The sequence below is a fragment of the Thrips palmi genome, unplaced genomic scaffold, assembly GCF_012932325.1.
Source record: "Thrips palmi isolate BJ-2018 unplaced genomic scaffold, TpBJ-2018v1 HiC_scaffold_19, whole genome shotgun sequence".
Lineage (NCBI taxonomy): Eukaryota > Metazoa > Arthropoda > Insecta > Thysanoptera > Thripidae > Thrips > Thrips palmi.
The window spans coordinates 4,057,221-4,078,489 of record NW_023144628.1 but is presented as its reverse complement, the minus strand read 5'-3'; the positions used below and the strand labels follow the sequence as shown (position 1 = coordinate 4,078,489).

At 46.5% G+C, this 21,269-nt stretch overlaps 4 protein-coding genes across 6 annotated transcripts; 3 read left to right on the top strand and 1 right to left on the bottom strand.

Annotated features, from left to right (window-relative positions):
• Positions 1-40: 40 nt before the first annotated feature.
• LOC117646446 (ras-related protein Rac1) lies at positions 41-6,743 on the top strand. 2 transcript variants are annotated; one of them, XM_034387375.1, is made up of 6 exons: positions 41-370; positions 3,384-3,455; positions 3,548-3,665; positions 3,754-3,816; positions 3,909-4,043; positions 4,128-6,743. In XM_034387375.1, the coding sequence occupies exons 1-6, from the start codon at positions 336-338 to the stop codon at positions 4,281-4,283; spliced, it is 579 nt and encodes a 192-aa protein (XP_034243266.1). In that variant the 5' UTR covers positions 41-335; the 3' UTR covers positions 4,284-6,743. The 2 variants fall into 2 exon arrangements, with proteins under 2 accessions (XP_034243266.1, XP_034243267.1); XM_034387376.1 differs by lacking the exon at positions 41-370 and adding an exon at positions 2,805-2,886.
• Positions 6,744-7,848: 1,105 nt separating this feature from the next.
• Positions 7,849-9,107, top strand: LOC117646445 (transmembrane protein 147). Its single transcript, XM_034387374.1, has 4 exons — positions 7,849-8,031; positions 8,200-8,338; positions 8,444-8,665; positions 8,748-9,107. The coding sequence occupies exons 1-4, from the start codon at positions 7,955-7,957 to the stop codon at positions 8,997-8,999; spliced, it is 690 nt and encodes a 229-aa protein (XP_034243265.1). The 5' UTR covers positions 7,849-7,954; the 3' UTR covers positions 9,000-9,107.
• A 316-nt stretch (positions 9,108-9,423) lies between these two features.
• LOC117646444 (T-complex protein 1 subunit epsilon) lies at positions 9,424-14,058 on the bottom strand. 2 transcript variants are annotated; one of them, XM_034387373.1, is made up of 10 exons: positions 13,947-14,058; positions 12,992-13,217; positions 12,725-12,923; positions 12,155-12,347; positions 11,140-11,289; positions 10,770-10,889; positions 10,297-10,482; positions 10,085-10,222; positions 9,765-9,945; positions 9,424-9,686 (listed from the first exon to the last, which is right to left on the bottom strand). In XM_034387373.1, exons 2-10 carry the CDS (start codon positions 13,143-13,145, stop codon positions 9,565-9,567), a joined length of 1,443 nt encoding a protein of 480 aa, XP_034243264.1. In that variant the 5' UTR covers positions 13,146-13,217; positions 13,947-14,058; the 3' UTR covers positions 9,424-9,564. The 2 variants fall into 2 exon arrangements, with proteins under 2 accessions (XP_034243264.1, XP_034243263.1); XM_034387372.1 differs by having other exon boundaries at positions 13,763-14,018.
• Positions 14,059-14,375: 317 nt separating this feature from the next.
• LOC117646206 (putative zinc finger protein 840) lies at positions 14,376-19,845 on the top strand. Its single transcript, XM_034387013.1, has 9 exons — positions 14,376-14,755; positions 14,889-15,082; positions 15,169-15,380; positions 15,483-15,508; positions 15,608-15,681; positions 15,892-15,978; positions 16,050-16,239; positions 16,354-16,840; positions 16,931-19,845. The coding sequence occupies exons 1-9, from the start codon at positions 14,454-14,456 to the stop codon at positions 19,055-19,057; spliced, it is 3,699 nt and encodes a 1,232-aa protein (XP_034242904.1). The 5' UTR covers positions 14,376-14,453; the 3' UTR covers positions 19,058-19,845.
• Positions 19,846-21,269: the final 1,424 nt, after the last annotated feature.

The window sequence follows — 21,269 nt, the reverse complement described above, 5'->3', positions numbered from 1 at the left end:
TGGGTGGGGGAACAGGAGGGGGAACATGCTCAAGTAACAGCGAATCAAAATTTCAGCGGCCAGTCTGAGTCTAGGTGGTGGTGCCACAGATACCGTGCGGTCATCCAATTTAATTAATTTGCTTTTGGTTGGAAAGCAATTGTTAACTGGAACAGTGGTAAAACTTTGCGCGAATTGTGTGCTAAAGACGCTTGTCTTCGCTGCCTTGTCCAAGGCTGTTGTGCTAGAGAATTCTGCCTGAAGGTTGGGCAGCCCTCCTCACCCCTTTTTCGGGACGGTCTACTCTTCATCCGCGTACGCCTATCTTCTGGATTTCTTGAAAATTCCGTTTCAAAATGCAAGCCATCAAGTGTGTTGTGGTGGGTGACGGGTAAGTGCAATATTTCTGCTACACTGGACTTACCAGTGGGTGTGTCAAACGTCAACTTCGGCAGTAAATCGGCTACATTAGATGTACAAGGACCTGTTCCCATTTAGATCGGGTGCTTAAAATATTCCATTTTTTTCTCTCCAGAGGTTGAGTTACTGTATTTTACGAAACAATGATTTGTTGCATCTAAGTACCCCTCAAATTTAAGCTCAATACCCCGTTGCCTGTAGCATGTTTAGTATTGTTATTGGTTGTGACAAGAGAAGTAGGGTTAGGATTGTTTGTTGAAGATGTTGCTTCTAAATATTTATCCGGCTGCATTCTCTGATAGTTACCGAAAGTTTTACTATCAGCTTCTTGTAAATTAATGTGTGATCGTTCCTGATGTAATATAGTAGAAAATCCCTTTATGTTTGTAAGTAAGAAAGACGTGTCTTTTGACAGACTCGTCATTTTACATACTTTAAATCCATTTGTGCGCTTGCTGATGTATTTTATTCAAACTGAGTGGAAAATGGCAGTTATCTAAGCTAGATTTTATATTTGAAGCTCACTCTTCACAACCTTACTATGAATTGATTATGTCAGGTTAACAAGTGTCCGTCCACCTGATATAAGCTTTGACTGTCTTCACATGCTAAATCTTACGTGTTTTAGTTTATCATTTATGGTTTTCTTGGCACATGCGGGTTTCCTCTTTATCCAAGGCAGCCAAACTATGTTCCTAAGCGTAACTGTAATTATAAAAACTCAATTTTCTGGTACAAGTTTTCTGGTAAAGTATATTTTTACCATTATTATTATTATTAAAACCATTTTGAGAGCTATAGCATTTCTTTGAAAATGCACAATAGTTTTCTGCATGGAGATTACAGTTACTCTTATTGCCTGATACATTGGGCCAGTCCAGTCATCATGGGATTATCATATTGAGTCACTCACTCTGCCATGTGCCCTGAGCCCCCCTCCCCCCGCCTCCTCCTTGCTGGACTCCTGTATCAGGTTGAGTCTGCCGAGTCAGGCAGACTCCCATTGCAGCTTGCGAATACGAGGACACTGTACATCTGAGTAGCTGAGCTGCTTAGGTGGCCAGTGTACACCACGACGTAACCCCCGCCCCCCTCTCCTTCTGTGAGGGGCATTTTTTTTCGCGCCAAACTGTTTGTTCGAAACCGTTTGCTTTGGGCGGGCTCCTTGCCAAGCCCTGGCTGCCTTGGCTAGCTTCCCTGCTTGCCAGCGACTGCGTGCTTGGGAGCGCTCGACCAGGGTGAGGCGCCGTGCCACGCCGTGCCCCGTGCCCATTCCCGCGGCCCCGCACCCCCCCGCCGCCGCCGCGGCCACCTTGACACTGGCACTTGGCACTGGGTCGGCCAGGGCGGCCGCACCGCGCAGCGCACCGTGTCCAGGGAAGGCCGAGTGTGGGTCCGCCGAGGGCCCCAGGCGGCCCTAGGTGAATTTAGGCCCCACTGAGCCGAGTAGAGCGCTCTGGGCGTCCGGTGCGTGCCGCGGCCGCTGGCTGCTGACATGAGCTGCTGCAGGTCCCAACCGCCTTGTGCCTAGCTTACAGTATTACGCGACACGAGTGCCAATGACTCCGCAGTGACGTCATTGTGACGTGACGTGACGTCCGAGGTGATCGGCCCTGCGGTCCGCCGTCAGCCATCCGCCCCGCCGCGGGGCACCGCGGGGCTCCGCGAAGCGCGAGACTCGGCCCCCTTGCCCCGCGGCGGGGCCCTGGCAGGGCCCAGGCCCGGCCGAGGGAAGACCTGACACCTCGTAGGTCGCGGCCACCGCCATGCCACCAGCACTAGGCCGTGGAGCTGGGCGACACTTGCGTTGTGCAATTGCCTCGGTGCTAGGCCTGCTAGGCGGTGCCCTGCCTGCCCTGCCTGCCCTGCCCGGTCGTCGCTATGTGCTGCCGCTGCAGTCGCGGTCGCGGTGCTGACGCTGTGTGTTCCAAGAAGGGCCACCAGCGGACAGGCACCGCGATCGTGGCAATCATGGGCGTGGCTCGGAGCGGACACTTCCGACCGACGCGACTGCGGCCTGACGTTAGGCGTGACGGCGTGACGGCGACGTGGGAGTGGCCCGCGCCCCCCGCGCCGCCGCGCCGCCGCTTCGGACTTGTTGGACGCCACGGCGGCCACGCTACAGTGCAGGCGGCAGGCGCTGGCGGCCTGTCGGCTCAGCGCGTCATTGACGTGGTGGTGGTGTGGTGGCGGCCCATGGCGGCCGCACGCCCTGCGCTGGGCTACTGCCCTGGCCCGCTGGGCCTAGAGCTGGGCCCGCTGCCGTTGGTTGGGCGTGGTTGGCGGTGACGCCCGGCCCGGCCCGGCCGCCCCGGTTCAGCGTGCGGAATGCGGATTTGCACCGCGATTACTCTACTGGGGCGCTCCGCGTCCGTGCGTCCGCGCCTCCCGGGTGTGGGCCGGGCCGGGCCGGGCCGGGCCGCGGACCGCCATCAAAGCGTATCGTCGGAGTTATTCTAATTCCTCGCCGACCTTGAAACTGCAACTGTAAGCAAACGGGCAGCGGGGGCGGACGCTGGCCGAATGGGTCGTGGATCTGGTCGCCGCACCGCGGGGGGCATCGGCATCGTCCTTGAGGGGGCGTCTCGAAATAACCATCGCTGCGTGTGGGAACTGGGGGAACCAAGCGTCGCCCCCGCCCCATCCCACCAGGAGCGCGGCGAGCACATGGTGGGCATTGCCGTAGCACTGCCTGTGGGAAGAGGAGAGAAAAGGGGGGGGGGATCCTCGCTGACTTCCCTGGTCCTCCCCTTCTGCCGGGGGAACCTTGACATCCACCCAATAACTCCCGGGCCTCGGACTGGCCTCGGCCTGACCTTCCCCTGGCCATGCACTTGACGTCACACACGGGTTGGTGGGGCGGGAGGGAAGTCCCCTGCCCCTCTCGCAGCCAGAGGGGGGCGGGATGACAGCCCGTCTCGACGACATGCACCTCACAATTGTCATTGTTTCTAATCTGCAACTTTGTGTTTGTTTCATTACAGTGCTGTGGGTAAAACTTGCCTCCTCATCAGTTACACAACCAATGCCTTCCCTGGAGAGTATATTCCCACTGTGTAAGTTTATTGAAATGGAGACCAAGTGTGATTTCTTTTCATCTTTTTTGTGGTTGGCATGTCTTAATTATGTTTATCAACTTTGATCACAGGTTTGACAACTATTCTGCTAATGTTATGGTAGATGGAAAGCCTATTAATTTAGGTCTGTGGGATACAGCTGGTCAAGAAGATTACGATCGACTGCGACCCCTATCATATCCTCAAACGGTTAGTATTGGCAGTTGGCGCTAGTTGGCTCCTCTTCTTCTTGTATTGTATTGTATTCTTTACTGAAACTTTCTATTTTAATTTTTAGGATGTGTTCCTCATATGCTTTTCGCTCGTAAATCCAGCATCGTTTGAAAACGTCCGAGCAAAGGTAATTTAACTGTCACAATAAAGTACTATCACTTGTTTGAATTTCTAACTGTGCATTCATTTATCGTTTGTTTTTTATTTTTTATTTTCTAGTGGTACCCTGAAGTGCGGCATCACTGTCCAAGCACTCCAATCATTTTGGTTGGTACAAAGCTTGATCTTCGAGATGACAAAGACACAAATGAAAAATTGAAAGAAAAGAAACTGGCCCCAATTACCTACCCACAAGTATGTACTGCTCATTTTGTCAACAATCATGCACTTACCTTATATGCATTTGGAGTGGCTCTAATTTATCCTATAATATTACAGGGGTTGTCTATGGCTAAAGATATTGGTGCTGTGAAATATCTTGAATGCAGTGCACTTACTCAGAAAGGATTGAAGACTGTGTTTGATGAAGCAATCCGTGCTGTTCTCTGTCCAGTTATGCCTGTGGCAAAGAGGAGGAAATGTACTCTACTCTAAAGGATGGAATTGATCATCGGTTTGTAGGAGATGGTTTATTTTACCATAGAGAGAAGACTTAACTTGGATTTATATATTTAAAAAGGAAATTTTGTGTTAAATCTCTCTGGTAAAAGTAAGAAATCTTATCCTCCTCTTTGAGAAAAGTAAAACTGTTTGACTGTGATTCCTAGAAAGAAATCCTTTTGGCTGGAATCTAAGGCATGTGAATCCCGTGTTAGCGGGGATGGCCTCACTGATCCATATTAAATTTGTGGAATTCATTCTGTCCGATAATTTTATTGTAACTCGTATCAGGGAACAATCCAACACTTAACAATTTTCTAGCTGTTGATTGGGCCTACTAGGGTTCGGGAGGGGACGGGGGGGAGAGAGATATCTTGTTATCTCTGTTACCTTTGTGGATCATTTTCGGTAATCATATCTGTTTGTGAATAGTGTGTAGGTGTGGGTGTGTATTCAGTAGTGAGTCACAACTGAAATGATGAATGTTATAGTCTTGCTTTAATCAGTGCTTTTGTCACTGTTATGTGATAGCACAAATTTTGTTAACTTGTTAGTGCACTGGAATGACGTGGTTTGGGTGCATTACTTACTTAGCATCTTGATTTCAAATGTGGCATGCTAATTTTAAAAAAAAAAACTACTTGTTTTGTTCTTGTAGTTATTTGCATCGTTTTCTTGATGGGCACCCAATCTTTATTGTTTTTTTTTTCATACTTTCTTCCAAAAGACTCTTTATTGTACAATTTTCACTGCCATACCTCCTTTTCCAAGCTTCCCTAAATTGAATCAATTTCATTACCATACTGACTGTTTTTTTTTAAATTGGTTATCAGGGGCTGCAAACCTTAAGCAGTCTGTGTTACTGTAAACATTCTTCACTTGCCTACTGTTATAAGGTTTGTGTGATATTTAAGCTAAACTAAGAGACACTTGTTTGTCTTTTCTTCACATTTACCTACCTGGTCATTTTAAAATTATGCCACAAAGAGTCAAGGCAGAAAGCACTCTAGAGACTGAAACAAAGATAATTTGCTTTTAAATACTGTAGTAAAATGAAATAGTAGTTTAGAAATGAACACATGGAACGTTCTACTGCACAAAGATATGCACTTGACAGTTACCAAATTCCAAAAGAGAGTGAAATTTGTCATGTAGTTAGGACTTGACTTGTTTGTATTTCTTAAATATTTGTATCTTTCATACCCACATCTGCCCACTTCGTTGAGTTTTTTTTCCTTTCAAAGAGTAGTTGTTCCCCTTTTCATTGTTTCTTTTTCAAAATGATGTTCTTGAGACTAATTTGTCTTTATTCTACTTATAAGGTCGAACTAATGTACCAATCACATTTTGGGTTCTTTCAAAAGATGTGAAACCCTTAGGGATCCTACAATTATAAAATGCTTTACATCTTCAATCTTGTTATCATAATCTTTTGGCATTCAGTTTCAAGAGGAACTTTGTGAGAAGAGAAATGGAATATAGTTTTGTAGCCTTGACTTTTTAATTACCTGTACGCCACAAATTAAAGCTTTCTACTGTTTTCACGATTTCCACCTAAAGACTGGAGTGAGAGAATACCCGATTTAATCATTGTTCTACTTTAAATTAATCTTATCAAACCTGAAAACTAAGAACATAGGGAAAGACTTTACCATTACTGACTTCAAATATGTTGTGTAGTGACTGGAATGTCTTCAAGATGTCATGGTCAATTTGTGGGTCTAATGGCCATTGATGTTTTTGCTTTCAGTATCCCTCCAAACTTTTCTGTTGTCAAGCAAATATTAATGCATCTCAACTGCTTGAAAACCAAGTATGGCTTAAACTAGAAGATGTGATGTGTGGTTTTTTTTGTCATTGTTTTTTCCCCCCCTTTCAAACAATGTGCTTCCCCTCGACTGTACAATTAGTAGATTTGGATGTCGTTTCCAGCAGTTAACTTCCATACAGTACTTTTCATCATTTGGCACCTTCAACTGGGTAATAAATTTGCTTTTCTGATGTGGGTACCCTTATTTCTAGAAACTGTTTTGTTCTGGGCATACCACAGCTAATTGGTGATACAAAGCCCTATAGTAAGATAATATTTTGAAGGGTTGTTTGTTTGCATAATTGTTGTAGAGAGATTTATTTTATTTTAAAATATATATACATTATGTTACTCTTCTGTTTTATCTTATGAAGCTACTGATTCTTCATCTTTGTAATTTGTATTAATGAGACAAATTAATCCTGTTTATCTTTTTTTCCTGCTTCAAATTTATAAAGCGTGTATACTTTATTGTGCTGCATTGAAGTGTTTTCTTTTTTCCCCACCTTCTTTAAAGGTAGGTTAGTAAACTAGGTTGTCTTAATTCATCGACTTCTGAGGTTTCACTTGTTTGAAATTCTTCTGTTAACGACTAATGTGAATTCTAGGTCATTAGCGCATTAGCAAATGTTTCAATTCTGCAACTGCATCTTAGTAATTCAGAGTCCCCCCTTCCCATGTTTGCCCCTTCTCTTGTATTCCCATTGAAAGGACACCTTGGATTGCTAAACATACTGGAACATCAACCACTCGGGGGGGATTTATATCTGTTTAATTAATGTTTCTGCTCCAAATTGTGAAAAATAAGGGCTGGTAAAGCATTGAGGCGCAAACAAAAGGGGAACACGGAAGGTATTTTGAACTGATTGCTCTCAAATTTGTATGGGTGTATCCCCCCTTAATGCCCACAAATGTGTTCAATTATTTAATTCTTACTGTATCTGCCTGGTGTTTTCTAACTTGTGAGTTGTGCCCTAAGCGCACACTTTAGTAAGTCTCGTCTAGATGCTTGACAACACTGAAACTGCGGTCTATCAATTACTAATTAATTACAATAATTAAATGCATATTTGTAATCAGATCCATTCAATTTTAAGTAACTGTGGCTGTTGGTGTGTCTGACTGCTGGTTTTATCTGAGCTGAAGCCATTTTTAGACAATTGCATTAAAAATGAAGTTTTTAAACTTCTTTTGAACTTTTGCCTTTTGTCAGCTATAAATGTGTTACTACACTGACACAAAATTCTCATGGCTAGGGATGAAGCAACAAATATACTTGTTTCATTGTTGAACAGTGATATTTAATATAGTTTTAACATGATTTATTGCTTGTTTAAGAAAATAAATTAAGATTTTAAATAAATGAAACATTGTAAAGCTGTCTTCATTCATGTGTTGCTGTTGTGGTGATGTGTGACTAGGCTTAATTTTTAATGTAGCCTCAATCATTCTTACGTTAACTAAAATTGTCATTATATGCTTGTATATATTTCTTCCCATATTTTCTGTAAAAAAATAATTAGATAAATTTATATTAATCTGAATGAAAACCTCTTGTCTTAGTTTCCTCTAAACCTTTTCACGAAACACCAGAGACACATTCCATTCATTAATACCCATATAAAACAAGAATGGACAATCACCCTCAACTTTGACGCCTCCGAGGTCTAGTCTGTACCTCAACTCAACTTTATTGTTCTCCTGAGCGCACTTTTCAAACACGCCGCCTCAAATGAAGTAACGGCGAAGAGGGGAAGGGGGAAGGGGGAGTCGACGGTGGCAGACGATAAGTCACACCGGATAACCCCAATTTACTCAATGGTTTTCGGTGTAAAATAACTACTTTCCTTCCACAATGACCCTCTATCACTTTGGAAATTGTGTGGCCTTAGTGTATGTGCCATATTATCTAACTTACAAGTTTTCTGGGTTGTAAGTATTCAAGTATTCACTAATTTGGAAGTATAGGTGTCATAACCTTATTCTAGGACTATCCCCGAACTCTTCATTTCAAATGTTGTCTTATGACTTATTGGAGGATGTTTTTGATCCCATGTATTAATAATGTTGTTTCTCTTTTATTTATTTTTACTCTTGCAGGGGAGAGTACGGGGCATTTTGGAAATGTATTCAGGCAGGGTTCATTTATGCCTTCACTCAATTGGTGAAAATGTTGATTTTAGCAACATTTTTTCCCACAAGTGAAGGGCCAGGTGTAGCAGGGATTGATCTCTTTACCGTGAGTAGCCCCTATAAATTTCAATTTTTATTTTTTGCTCTTAATGAAAGCTCTATGCTGTTTGCATTTCATGTGGTACATAAATTTATTTTGTATTTCTCGCAGGAATTTTTTAAAGCCACGGTAGACTTGTTGGACCTGGTGGGAATGTACCTTATTTTATCAGGTATTCCTGGGAAGGGTCATGCTAAAATTGTGACAGCTGGTGTTGGCTGGGGAGGAGCAGAGTTACTTTTAACCCGAGGCCTTTTACTATGGGTAGGCGCCAGAGGGTCTGAATTTCACTGGAAATACATCCAGAAATGTTTGGAGTCAAATATAAGTCTGGTGAGTTGAGATGTTAATTTCATAATCTAACTCTAGTCAAGGGCCTGTCTATCTCATGAATGTTTTGTTTTTGCTCATGCAGGTTCAGCATGTAAAAACTGCAGCTCTCGTGTGGATGTGGACCAGGCATGATCTTAAGAAATCCTTTGTTCCCATCGTTACAGTACTTCTCCTAGCTACTATTTACAAGCCTCTAGTCATGGAGTATGTTGTAGAAGTGATGGCTATTGGTGCTTGGTCGGCTCTGTCCCTTAAAGCAGCTGTTACAATACTGTTTGGTGTAATCACTCTCCAGATGTATGTCGTTCTTGCTGAATCTATTGGTATGTTTTAACAGTTAGTGCTACTTGACTTGAACATTCACATGTGTTTCATCATCAATGAATAAGATTGTATATTTATATTTCCATTAATTCTTAATTAAATCATCTCGTTTCTTGTATGTGAGCTTATTTTCATTGATGAACCAATCCTCAGCATCAAATTACCAGAATCAAGATATAATTAAGTGTATCAAACTGTAGATAATTAGCTTACATAATTTGATAGGGTTGGAGGAGAGAAATGTACAAATTAACAGTTATTCAAATGAGTTTATTACAAATTTGCAAATTATTGATCACAGTGGTGTTACATTATTGGCTCAAACACAAACAGCCAACAACAAGAAGCAATTATAAATTAATGGTTAATAAAAGTTGCAATTGAAATACATGTGACACTGGGAATATGAAAATATTGGTAAGTGAAGCAACAGCTCAAATGCATTTTGTATACTGGAATGAACCATAGGCTGAAAAATAAGTAGATGATGATGAATCTCATAAAATACTAATAGTACTTAATTTTATGACTGTATCACAGTGGTCAACACCACCACACATGAGATAAAGGAGAGATTAATGATCAGCTGGTGAACGGATATCATCTATCTTCAGAATCATCTTAACCATTTGTGTAGCAAGAAGAAGTTGTTGTTTCTTGCTATGAAGTGTTTCTATGACGTGCTGCTCCTTCATATCTGAAACACAAATGGAATTTTGTTAAAACATTGGCAACACAATCATAGATAGGGAAAACTGCAAAACAGTCTCTTTACCTGAAGTACCCTTAAGCATACAATCAATGCCAAGAGCTGGATTCTTCTCCTTCACTTGTCGGGCTTTCACTTCAGTTAAAGTTTCCATGTTGGATAAACCTGAGTTCTCAGCCAAAGACAAAGGAATCATTTCCAGGGCATCAGCAAAGGCACGGAAAGCGTACTGTTCAAGAGTTGAGATCTGGAAAAGGAGAAGATGAGAATCAGCATCATAAAAGAATAACAACATTAAAAAGAGCAAGAAGTTTTGGCAGTAGGATTTGGCAGTGTCTGCCTCAGTGAACACCACTGGCAAAGAGAATCCTAATAAAAATACTGACCTTGTCAGCCTCCTGGGAGACGGCAATTGCGCAGGAAATTTCAGCTGCACCTCCACCATAGACTACCCTGTTGTCTTGAACAAGGTTGCGAACTACACAGAGTGCATCATGGAGAGACCGCTTAGCTTCTTCAATAATCTGTGAACACAAAGCAGTTAAATTCATTTCCCGTATTTTATGGTCAGAGGGAATTCAGAGTAAAGCATACAGACCATTTTGTTTCCACCTCTGATGAAAATAGTAACAGCCCTAGAGTTTTTACATTCTTCGATAACCAGCATCCTCTCCTTGGTAGTTCCAAAGACAAGCTCTCTCACAAGACCAGCATGACCTAGCTTCTCTGGTGACAATTCTTCAAATCTGGGGACAATACGACCTCCAGTGGCAATGGCGATGAGCTGGAATTTAACAAGTGAAGTAAGTTCAAGCTACCAGCAATCTACACGGGAAGGATAGGCAACAAGAAATATGCCCTCAGCTCTCATAATCTGCCGCACACAGGGCAACATCTGTCTTAGAGCTCAACCAGACAAGGAGAGAACAGGAGTAGAGGACAACAGCAGAAATGAGAAGGTGACAGGAAAGGTAGAAGCTGGATGAACGTCTAGACAGCCTCCCTTTGCGTTGCGCTTTCTAATCATCGGGCAGCCACATAAGAGAAGTGCATGTTTTGCAGCGGACCCACCTCAATCTCTGGCCCTCCAACCCAGCGAACAGCAGGCAGTTCCTTTTGAAGGAGAAGGTGGTTTGCTTCATCATCAAAGCCCCATTGGCAAATTGCTAGGGTTGCACCAGCATCCTTAACCTGGGGGGCAAATATTAAATTAGTAAAGAGATAATCAGAACTTAAGAGCACTTTAGAGAGGCACAATAAAGATAATCTGTATCAAACAATATGACCAACTTTAAGATAAGCTCAGAAAGAAGGAATGGATTGATTGACTTAATATAGCAAGAGTCAAATAGTCCATACTCTACATGAAGAGTCAGACTGAGTGCACTTGCATTAGGAAATTTGACCTATTGCTTTAATACAAAAAGTAACAAAAACAGACCTGCTGCACCATCTTGAGGAAAGTCTCCACCTCATATTTCCTAAGCTCCTTGTAGTCTTCCACAGATGTGACATCCAGCTTATGAGCTGTTTTGGGCTTTGGAGGCTCAAAAGGACATGTGAGAATGGCAAGCTTCACATCTCGAAGTACCTAAAATAAACAATTCATCAAGTTAAAGGACAAAAGTCAAAATTTACACTTTATACACTTACTAGTGAGCAACTTCCTTAGCACAATAAGCAAAAATTTATAAACAATAAACTGTATGGTTCACATCAGTGACAAGGACATAGGAAACAGTCCCTTCAATGGTTAGGAGCCAAAATAATCTTGCACAATTTGTCCCCTTCAGCACACATGGAATCTGAACTGAAGTCTATTTTGTGCTGTATTAGATAATGAACACCTAGTGTGTGGTTCACATCAGTGAAAAAGACATAGGAAACAGTCCCATCAATGGTTAGGAGCCAAAATAGTCTCGCACAATTTGTCCCCTTCAGTGCACACGGAATCTGAACTGAAGTCTAATTTGTGCAGAGCTAGATGTACATGAAAAAAAAATAAACCTAGTGTGTGGTTCACATCAGTGAAAAGGACATAGGAAACAGTCCCATCAATGGTTTGGATCCAAAATAGTCTTGCACAATTTGTCCCCTTCAGTGCACACGGAATCTGAACTGAAGTCTAATTTGTGCGGAATTAGATGCACACACAAAAAATATACCTCGTGTGTGTTTCACATCAGGGAAAAACATAGAAAACAGACCCACCAATGGTTTGGAGCCAAAACAGACTCACGATTACGGTTCAGACTGAATATTAACTAAAAGTTTTAGATCTAAAACAGAACAAACATAATGCATGATGAAACTGATGTGTGGTCCACTATAGTGAAAGGAATATGTAAAATAAGTCCCCCATATGGATGAAGCCACGATTATTTAGCACAATTATAGCCTAATCAGAGCCAACCGGTTCTTCAGGTCTACATAGTGCAATAAACTCATCAACTCACCTTGGGCATTTGAGGATGTGACATGTCTTTGTCAACAATCACCCCTTTGACAAGCATGGTGTCTTCTAAGCGGCCACCAACTTTGCCCTCCATCTTGATCAGCTCAAAGTTAACATCGCGCTTCTCCATGTCAGCAACAGCCATGACAGCATTCACAGCAATTTCAGCCATTTGACGATGGCATTTGTTGACACTGTAAATCGAACAATTATCAGTTAACACAAGACTCACTTCATTAGCAAATAGAAAGTAACAGACAGAAACTGTAAGAAGCTTCTATATTGTCATTCTACAAGACTAATGACAACTCAAACACTCCTATCGTTCTAGCAAAATTCAGAGAATTGAGGGAATAATTCCAACCATTCTCTGAACATTGCATACGCAAGATTAAAAGAATAATACAAGAATATAAATGTACCAAACTGAATAATCAAACTTCTGATAAGGCAGAAGATGGGAATAGAGAGTGGATATGGTCTAGCAAGATTTCAAAGTAATGAACCCACAATCAAAGTCCACACAGAGTGTACTTGCAGCTTAGAAATAGAAATAAAAATATTTCCTTACATTTTAGAGCCTAACGTAGTCATGGCAGTTTTAATAAGATGCTCCGGGTTCTTGGCATCTACAGGAAAACTGTCAGCAATGGATTCTAAGTGCTTCACAGCAAACTGTGCAGCCAGCTCAAATCCATCAGCGATGCGAATGGGGTGAATGCCTTTATCCAAAAGTTGTTCCGCTTGCTCCAATAGAGCTCCAGCCAGCACTGGGGGAAAGAGGACGGTTACACAAATACAAAGACAAGATTAACTCAAGATGTCCAATGAGACCTACCTACAACACCAGTGGTTCCATCGCCGATTTCATCATCTTGAGACTGGGAAAGCTGAACCATGAGCTTGGCTATTTCATGATCAACATCCATCATCTTCAGGATAGTGGCACCATCGTTAGTCACAGTAACGTCCCCATCAGATGACACCATCATTTTATCGAGTCCTTTGGGGCCCAACGATGATCGCAGTGTGTTCGCAATCTGGCGCCCAGCGCTGATGTGAGACTGAAACAAAAAGGTGAAACATAGCTACCTCATGAAACATGAAAGGAATGAGTCACATGACTCAACCATCTAACCACAATTTTCTCAAAAGCAGCAAAATGAACTGCAATTTGAAAGAAACCGATTCCACAATAAAATTGATGGCATGTCTCATAGAGATTGAAAAAATTAAAATTAACAATTGACGCCAGAGATCTAGGTGGAATTGGGGGTTAAGGCAAATTGAACAACATAAGAGATAAAAGTTACCAACTTCAAACAATATAGATCAACAGAAAATAACCCTTAGATAACTAGAATATTTCGGAAAGCGGAACATTTCCCAACAATAGCGCTCAGAAACAAATAGTAAGTTTCGCCGGGTGCACACCTGTAACTTCCAGGGGCCCGCATAACAAAGAAAGGTTAAAATCGGCAAAGCTGATGCACCAATTGTAGTTGCATTAACGTGAATGGTCAAGCACTTAACACGACAATGCGATCGAATTGAACTGAAAAACTCCGCAATAAGAAAATATTCACCAACGAAGAACGATGAAACAAACCTTGATAGCATCGTTGCCAGTTAATCTGTTCTGCTTGTCCTGATCACGAATTATGATGAAAGGACGACCATACTCGTCGAAAGTAAGCGAACCCGGGATTCCCGGCATGATGATATTTTTTGATTCACTGGGATGATACTAGAAATAAACTGGCGTTCGCTGTGTTCAATGCGGATCAACTTACACCGTCGCCATGATCCCACCGCCGGAGGAGAGGAGAGCAGAGAACAGGGCAGGAAGTGGCAGCGGACGGAAGGGAAGTGATTGAAGAAGCAGAAAAGAAAAAGACTAGTGCCGCAAAAAGCCAAAGTTACCCAACACCGACCTAGCATACAACGAAACCAACCATTAAACAAAATTAGACTATCGCCATCAAACTCTGCGTTAATCTTGTTTGTTACAGGATTTAATCTATATTTTTGAATAATTGTTTTCAACTTGAGTTTTTGTTATTTATCACCAACCCTGAGCTGATTCAACGATATAGTTATGCTGATTACATTTAAAACGTTGGTATTGTTTCGCGGTCCTTAAAGGTATCTTCCTAAAGAGGTTCGGTTTTCAGTCGTCTCTGAATCGTCCATTTCTGACCACTTTGAAAATAGTGATTACCAGTACTAACCAGTACGAGCTATAGAATTTTGTTTTTTGTTTATAACCGTGGTTACCCACCCTCTCTGATCAAAATACTATGATTTTAGTATCTTACATTGATATTTTAGATTTTGTTGGTGGCGATAGGCTTTGCCTCATCGAAGGAGAAGAAATCTTCAATGATAATAAAGTTGCGAACGTCGAAGTGCTGTGCAGATCTGCTGGAGAATGCTATGATGTTTCAGCAACCTGCCAAGACACTTCACATTCCAAAAATGTTACTGTTTGTATTAAAATTGACGAAAACAAGAAGAAAAGTTTTCTATCGAATTGTACCTGTGTCCGTAGTGGATTAGGAAAATGCGGACATGTTGCTGCTATTCTCATTTATCTGCACAGGTAAGTAAAATGATTTGACATTACACTGAAAAGTGTATATAAAGAATGATTTTGTCACCTAAGCATGCTTATGTGTCAAATATTTTCTCATTCTTACTGAATGGAACTTACGATCTGATTCTGTTATTTTCAGAAACCCCCTTAGCTGCTCAAATGACAGTGATGCAGCCCAATTGCCTCCAAAGTCTCAATTTGAGTTGAAAAATTCTGAAAGAAAAATTGACAATAATTCATTGAAGGAAGATCATATTGGGAAAAGGCCAGAGGAGCAATATTGCAGAAAATTGAGGAATAAGCGTCCTATAGCTGCTGTTGGAACAACAAGTCGTATGTATTTGCTTTACTATTTTTGGAGCCGTAAAAGGAATGTAAAGTTGAGTAAGGCACATTCATTAGTGTAATTACTTTTGAAGGTGGTGAGACCAAATCTAAATCTGTGATTAACAAGACAACTAACCTTGACAATGTCAAGGCTATCGAAGATGTTGATGACCCTACCTGGGTCAAGGAAAGTGACGGAGAGGATGATGAGGCCATTGATTTTTCACCTTCATCTGATGACGATTGGAAGCCTTCGCCTGAGAAAAAACGTCAAAAAAGGAAGATTTCTTTATGTTCCTCAAAGGTGAGTCTTTGAGTTAATATCTCGTGACCTTATGTATCTTTTTCTTGATCTCATTTTACATTCTTTATCCTTCTTGTTTTTTTTTTTTTTTTGTTTTTTTAGGATCCTAAAGGTGTCTCAAAAGCTCGGTGAGTTTCACTTTCTGATTTATTTCTAGGGCGGTGTATTTAGAACATAATTTGACAGCCTTGGCACAGCTATTGTTATTACCTCTTTTCACCTTGCAGGGAAAAGAAACATCACATGACTATACTAAAAGAAGACCAGGAAGCAAGAGAACTCTCATCTTCTGCATTTCAAGGTAATAACAATAAAAATATTATGTCTTGAGCAGTTGGGAATGAACTGATTACTCATTTAATATGTTCCTGACTTTAAGGTGATAGTGTCCAATTTGAATGTCTTAGATGTAACTTTCAATTCTGTAAAGAAGTATTTTCTTGTAATCAGTGTAAAAAAGTATTCAAATCTCGTTTAGCATTAAAAACTCATGAAAACAAATATGATATAGGATGCGAAGGAGAGGAGCAGAAAGAAGATGAAGACAAAGCGGATGATACTTCAACAAGAACAGAATCCCAGAAGAAAAGCCTGGCAGGTGTGTATCTTGTGTCCCTTACTTTTGAAGAATTTTTCGTTGTAGCCCAATATATTGACATTATTACTCAGTTTCAGCACCATTCGAAGAGGAAGAGGAGGAAGACAGCAATCTGACAATGGAACCATTGCAGTGTCTTCTGTGTGAAGTGGCTACTGGCACTAGACAGGAAATGCATGGCCACTACATACTGGCACATCGCACCAAAAACAGAGACACAGTAGTTGTGTGTGATCGATGTGGGGATTTCCGACTGCCAAGGTAATTTGTTTTGAGTTTCTAGTTTGATCTAAACATGGATCTAATAATTTGGTCAAGAATGAAATGAATACATAGGATGTTACTAAATAATGACCAAAAATGAACATATTGCAGGGACCACATCTGCCCGTCGCAGCAGTCGTTCCGGTGCCGCATGTGCCGAGTCTCGTTCCAGTCGGGCCGCTTCTACTGGAACCACCTGATCCGCGTCTCCAAGACGCACACTGCGCGCCTGGAGAGGGGCGAGCAGGGCGCACAGGGCGCGCAGGGCGCGCAGGGCGGACTGCCTCGCTGGCGCTGCGGCTGGTCGCGGTGTGCCGAGCGCTTCCCGACCGAGGAGGAGCTCATGATCCACGTCCGCCTGCACCTGCCCCAGCCCGTGGCCCACATGTGCACCGTCTGCAACCTGCTGCTGCCAAACGCGGACGCCAAGGTGCTCCACCTGGCCAAGCACGACTCGAGCGTGTACGAGTGCGCGGCCTGCGCGCACGCGTGTGCCGACAAGGAGGCCTTGCGCCAGCACTGGCAAGTGCACGCCAACGAGCGGCCGCACCTCTGCGACCAGTGCGGGTGGCGCTTCGTCAGCGAAGACCTGCTGCAGGTTGGTGGCGCCGCTTCGCCGCTTGCTCTTGTTTTGGCTTTCTTGCGTCACTTGTACTGATTGTTCCCGATGGCCGGGTGATGCCCGCAGGTCCACGCGCGCAAGGTGCACGAGGGCGGCCCCTTCTCGTGCAACAAGTGCCCCACGACCTTCAACGACCGCACGGACTTGCGCGTGCACTTCGGCGCGGCGCACGGCAAGGTGCGCTGCTGGCAGTCGTCCTGCACGTTCCGGTGCACCAGGAAGGCGTCGCTGCAGCGCCACGAGAGGCAGGTGCACCGGGCGCACGCCAATGCAGCCGAGGACGACGTCGACGTCGACTTCAACGTGGACGACCCGCCGCCGCCCCCGGAGACGGTGTTGGCGGATGCCAGCGGCGACGACAGCTCGCTGACGTGCCCCGTTCCGGCGTGCGGGGCGAGCTTCGCCAAGCGCGGCAAGCTGCGCGACCACGTCCGCGACGTCCACGACGGCGCCCCTGTCATCTGCCCCGAGTGCAACAAGGCCTTCCGGACGCGGCGCGCGCTCGACGAGCACGTGCGCGTGCACACGGGGGAGCGGCCCTTCGTCTGCGCCGAGTGCGGCATGTCCTTCAAACGCGTCCAGAACCTGGAGTACCACATCAAGGGCGCGCACAAGAACGAGCGCAACTTCTCGTGCCCCGAGTGCGACAAGCGGTACATCTCCAACGCCGACATGCAGCGACACCTGCGCTACAGCCACCAGGACAGCAGGAAGTGGCACCTGTGCACGGAATGCGGCCACAAGGCGCCCAGCCTGTTCAACCTCAAGCAGCACGTCCAGAGCAAGCACACGGGGGAGCGGCCGCACAAGTGCTACATCTGCCAGGCGGGCTTCGTCGCCAAATCGGACCTCACGAAGCACATCATGTACAAGCACGACAAGCAGCAGCCGTTCCCGTGCCCGGACTGCGATCGGCGGTACCAGCGGCGCCGCGACCTGCAGCTACACCAGCAGCGCCACCACGCCACTGGTCACACCTGCCCCGAGTGCGGCAAGGCCTTCGACTCGTACGCGTCCATGATGCAGCACGCGCGCTACCACACCAACGAGGAGGCGTTCCAGTGCGCCGCGTGCGGCCGCCGCTTCCCGCACCGCATGAACCTGAGCCGCCACCTGTGCACGCCCGACATCAAGAAGAACTTCCGCTGTAAGACGTGCGGGCTGACCTTCACCACCAGCGGCAGCCTCAAGTCGCACCGCCGGCGGCTGCACCCCACCGAGTACGCCGCTGACCTCGCCGAGCCCACAGCCAAGCAGGCCAAACAGGATCAACAGAACCAGGATCAAGAACACCAGGATCAAGAGCACCAGGATCAAGAACATCAGGATCGAGAACAGCAACAGCAGCAGGAGTCGCAGACGGTGGAGCAGCCCTCAGAAGACCAGCAGCCGCCGCCGCCACCCTCAGAAGAGCCACCCCCGGAGCAGCCACAGCCGGTGGCGCAGACGCCGCAGACCTCATCACCCCAGTACCTGCCGCCGCCGGCTGCCCAGTCCCCCGTCATACATCACGCCTCGCTCAACCAACAGCCGCATCAGCAGCCACCGCAGCAGCCGCAGACACCGCAGCCCGTGACGCAGTTGGCGGCGCACGAAGCGGCGCAGCAAAGCCGGCAACACGTGGTCGTACATCAACCGCGACATCACCAGGAGGAGCAACAGCACGCGGACCAGCAGCCCCAGCAGCACGCCGCGCTGGGGGAGGCGCACGGCGCGTGGGTGATGCAGCCCGCCGGGGCCGCGACGGCCACGACGGCCGCGCTGACGCAGGACGACGCTATCCTCACGCTGACGACCTGCCCGACGTACCACGACCCGGAGAGCGCGCCGCCGCCCCTCGTGCTGCAGCCGCTGCAGCAGAGCAACGTGCTGCGGTACTCGGCGCTGCCGACGGACGTGCCGCTGGTCGTGAAGGCGCCGCCGCCGCTCGTGTCGCTGCAGGTCAAGGCCGACCAGCAGCAGGTGATGTACGCGCAGCCCGCGGTGCCCACCGGGACTCTCGTGTCCGCCGCCCCCACCGTCAAGCTGGTCTCGGTGAGCCAGAGCCAGCCGCCGCCACTGGCGTCGCTGTCCTCGTCGGGGCAGATCCTGGGCGCGCCCATCCAGAGCACGGCGGACGGCTCCATCCACCTCGTGTTCGTCCCGGCCCCGACCGTGCCGGCCGTCCCCGCCGTCCCCGCGCACACCAAGTAGGCCAAGTAGTGCGGGACCTTGCCGCAGGTGGGGATAATCCTGCGGGCCGCCTGGGGCCGCGCACCCAGCACTTGGACTCTTTGCCCTCCCCCTTTTTTCACTATCCGATTCGGCCCTTTTATCCCCGCCACTGCAGGACAGGGCCGCCGTTTCTTGTTGATCTTGGCTCGGCGCCGCTCTGCCGCTCCGCGCGGCCAGCGAATATAAGGTGGCGGACAAAAAGGCTCTCAGAGTCGAGTGGAGTGCTGGAACCCTTGGTTACCATAGCCTCATCGGTTTAATTCAAACGTTTTATCAATTTTGAAACAAAAAAAAATGAAATGAGAATTTTTACAAAACCGTGTGAAGTACGTAGATATGAAATTTGTTTTTGCTCTGTGTTGTTGGTACCTTTCAACTTGATTAGTCATTAGTTAATACCTGTAATGTTGAATTTTGAACGTTCATCTCTTTAAATTTGTGATTTCTTGGAGTGATCTTTACACGATCCTTGCCCACGAGTAACTGATCAACTCCCCCAGTATCACATATGTCTGTGACTTATTTATTTGTTGTTGTTTTTTTATTGTTGGCTGACGAGTCGTGTAATGTATGTAATTTATACATAGAATAAATACATCTCTTTAAATTTGTGATCTCTTGGAGTGATCTTTACACAATCCTTGCCCACGTGTAACTGATCAACTCCCCTAGTGTCACATGTGTCTGTGACTTATTTATTTGTTGTTTTGTCTTTAATTGTTGGCTGACGAGTCGTGTAATGTATGTAATTTATACATAGAATAAATACAAAAAAAAACTCAATCAAAGGCAAGTTGTTTTCCACTTGATTACTTCCCTTCCTCCATTCGGCCCCTTCGTCCTTGACAGACATTGTTCGCTCCGGGAGCAGCAGACCGGAAGCGAAACTCCCGGCCGCTGGTCGATCCTCCCGATCCCCGCCATTACACGGCCTCGCATGATTAGTTCCGATGTGCGCGCGGCCTCTCGCAAAATAAAACAAATAGGCAGCAGCCCTGGCAGCCCCAGCGGCCTCGGCCCCGCCTCTCCGAACACCGTCGCGACGCTGGTGACGCTGGCGACGCTGGGCCGGAGCGTGGCTGGGACATGGCAGAGCTTGGAGCGAGCTAAGCTGGGACCCTGAGCAGCACCGTGCTTCGCCAGCTTCGCAGAGCAGCGCTGGATCGTGCCCCGGCGGCCCTTGCGGCCCTGGCCCGCCCAGACCGGAGCCTTTGTTTGGAAATCCCCAGATTTAAGCTTGAGAAAGCTGGCAGCTGCTGAAGCCCGTGAAGAGGCGATGGAGTTTGAACATCTCCCGCGCTTCTCACCCGTCCCATGTATTTCTTTGCTGGCCTGGCTGGCTAGGCCGCTCGATCTAGGTGCCGTCGCCTCCCCCGCCGTGCCGCCGTCCTGGGTCAGATCGCGCACCCTGCGAGCGAACCGAGTCGGCCAGGGTTGGGCGCCTGGCGACACAACTAAGCAAGGGCATTGATTTGGTTTAAAAACGATACAATAAAACAACGGCACGGGAAGAGGGTTGGGAGCCACCTGCCCGCGAAGCAGTGCCTGAAGGCGATGGCAACGGAGGGGTAATTTATCGGCTGCTTGTTGCCAGTCGCTGCAGGCGGGGCGGGGCGGGGCAGCCCCAAACGGTCCCCCGTCTCGCCGTCGCGCCGTCCCGTCACGCCCCCGGCAACCCTCCAGCACCTCCCGAGTGACTCACGCTACTTCGCAGCCCCGTGGAACGAGAACGAGATAGAGCGAATAATCGCTCAGCTTCCACGCACAATCTTCAAAGTCAACGGTATACTACCCAAAACATTCCGAGTTGCAACCGCAAAGAGGGTGACTTCTGCCGACTGATTCCGCTCAGCGTTTGGTCGCTCCCCGTCGAACCTAACGTCCCGCGAGTGCGATAGAGACAGAGAGACAGGTACACCCCGCGCGCGAGAGACTCTCCCAGGGAGTCGCGGGGTATCGACAGGGCTGCTTCTTTTTGCCACTGACGGCACCGCTGCGGCTGCAGGGCTGCACACGGCCCTCCAGAGAGCGGGCAGAGCGGGCTGGGGCATGGCGCGCCGTGGCGGTCGCGGCCGAGAGAAACGGAGAGAAACGGTCCACATTTGTAGCCTTCTTCCTCCACGCCGAGGTCGTAGCTGTGCCGCCGTGCCGCCGTGCCGCCGTGCCTGTGTCGAGTCGAGGCGGTCGTGGC